The sequence below is a fragment of the Schistosoma mansoni genome, assembly GCF_000237925.1.
Source record: "Schistosoma mansoni, WGS project CABG00000000 data, chromosome 3 unplaced supercontig 0077, strain Puerto Rico, whole genome shotgun sequence".
Taxonomy (NCBI): Eukaryota; Metazoa; Platyhelminthes; class Trematoda; order Strigeidida; family Schistosomatidae; genus Schistosoma; species Schistosoma mansoni.
The window spans coordinates 153,596-155,751 of NW_017386007.1; the positions used below are offsets into that span (position 1 = coordinate 153,596).

The window sequence follows — 2,156 nt, forward strand, 5'->3', positions numbered from 1 at the left end:
GCCACCCTAATTTAGATCTATTTTGTTGTTTTACATTATTATAGTATATATTATTATACAATACAAATTTAGGTCATTTTTTGGTAATCATATTACCAAATATAAATCAACCTACACCCCCCCGAAAAAAACCCAAAATACTTAAAAACAAAAACAAAAACTAATCTCTACACCTTCATAGATAAATCAACACTTGACACGACCCTCCTATCAATCTTTTTTTTACTGAATCACAAAATTCACTATTACAATCCACATTTACTACTACTGTGCTGTGGTCTACTTTTATCCGCATAACTAGTATATGGTGATGGTCGGGCATTGAATGTATTTTGGCAGAACATCGATAAGGAAAGAACCGAAATGAACCGCAACCGGTAGGAAAAGGCATAAACAATGGAATTAGAGAAGACGGACTGATATTTGTAGAAGGAATACTTAAGATTGAGACAATTGATTGTTATTTTGCTAATTAACTGTTCACTGTATAATTATCAGAGAGATAGTTTGTAATTTGTGCTTAATTAGATTCAATCGTCTCCAACTAGTGTTCTTGTTCACAACACTACTACACCCTGATCAGACTCATCTCTAACAGAAACATTCCTCCTTACACTTTATCCAATAAACTAACATCTATAAAAGTACTCTTTGCAACTTATCTATTCGGTCTTGTGTATGATCAACTGATCAACACACACACACCCCAAAAAAAACATTTAGATCAATAAATGAGCATAGCAACTAATAAAAGGTTGATATGTTTATACTTACTTGAAATGATTTTTCATTAATAGGACAATTAATTTTTTGTAATATACAAATAATTTTTTTCATTATTATATCATAATCCAATTTATTATTATTAATATTATTATTATTATTATTAATATTATTATAATCTAATGATAATTGTTGAATAGATAATTTATCACAATCTTTAATTAATAATTGATTACATAATCGATATTTTATTCCTTTATTAAACCAATAACCAATTAATTGATTAAATGAAATTGATTCATTATTATTGATTATTATTGATTTTTGATTATGTTGATTATTTATAATTTTATTATTCAATGTTAATAATATAGAATTAAATAAAATTGAAATGATTATGTAATAAGTGATTGACATAATCTTTCTTTAATAATAAACTATTCAATGATGTAATTAGATTAGATTAGATTAGATTGAATGGATTAGTTTGGATGGATATAAGTATATATATGTACTACTAATAATGAATCTTTAGCCTATTTAAAATTTCTTCAACATTTTATATACAAGGAGAATAAAGTTATCATTGCGAAAAAAAAAGAATAAAAACCATCACCACCACCACCACCACTCCTCCGGGTACAACATTTTTTTTTCAAGTTTTTCTTTTTCCTCATTTGTAACTAGGAAAAACATAAACTCACACTCACACATACACCAGCACGCACACACACACTAGCACACACACACACATCGTTTTTTAGTTGTTGGTTTTACAAATCCAGTTTCATTAAGTTAATATATAAAGCAATAACAAGTTATTGTTGTTGTTGTTTTATTGTTTTCTCCTTAACTATCTAAATTTTTTTATGTTTTTAAAATGGGAGAGTTTTTTTTAATAATTTGTCTATAATGATTGGATAAATGAAATACGGTGCCATATTACATGATAATAGTTAAGGAGAGGAAAAAAACAAACAAACAAACAAACAAACGAACAACCAAACAAACCATAGTGAATTCATAAATTAACAAAGAATAATCATACAAATTATTATTGTTACTAACCATTTGAATGTATAGGGTGTCAATATGGTATCATGAATATATAAGTGTTTATATCATGAATATATGGACACTATATAAAGGGTTAAAAGTAAAGATTACCTTGATCTTCTGCTTGTTATATAGATATACATAGGTACAATCACTTAGAGATAAGAAATAAAGGTAGGTAGATAGGTAGGTAGATAGACTATTGAGAGAAATATTGAATAACCAATAAAATCTCCTATATATATATTATCATCATAGGGAAAGGTGTTGTAATGTATATTATGGTATAGAATATGACTATTATCTTAAATGGCGCCAATTTTTTTTTTAAAAAAATCATGAATATAGAATAATAGACGCCAAATAAAAGAATAAAT

At 26.5% G+C, this 2,156-nt stretch overlaps 1 protein-coding gene across 1 annotated transcript in view; it reads right to left on the reverse strand.

The window, feature by feature from the left end:
• Smp_160010 (hypothetical protein) overlaps positions 1-1,140 on the reverse strand; it is a gene marked incomplete at both ends in the record, with an annotated part of 23,918 nt that extends 22,778 nt beyond the window's left edge. Inside the window, one exon of the mRNA XM_018791364.1 lies at positions 775-1,140. Coding sequence (XP_018645425.1) covers positions 775-1,140 — 366 coding nt within the window. The remainder of the gene's footprint in view (positions 1-774) is intronic.
• Positions 1,141-2,156: the final 1,016 nt, after the last annotated feature.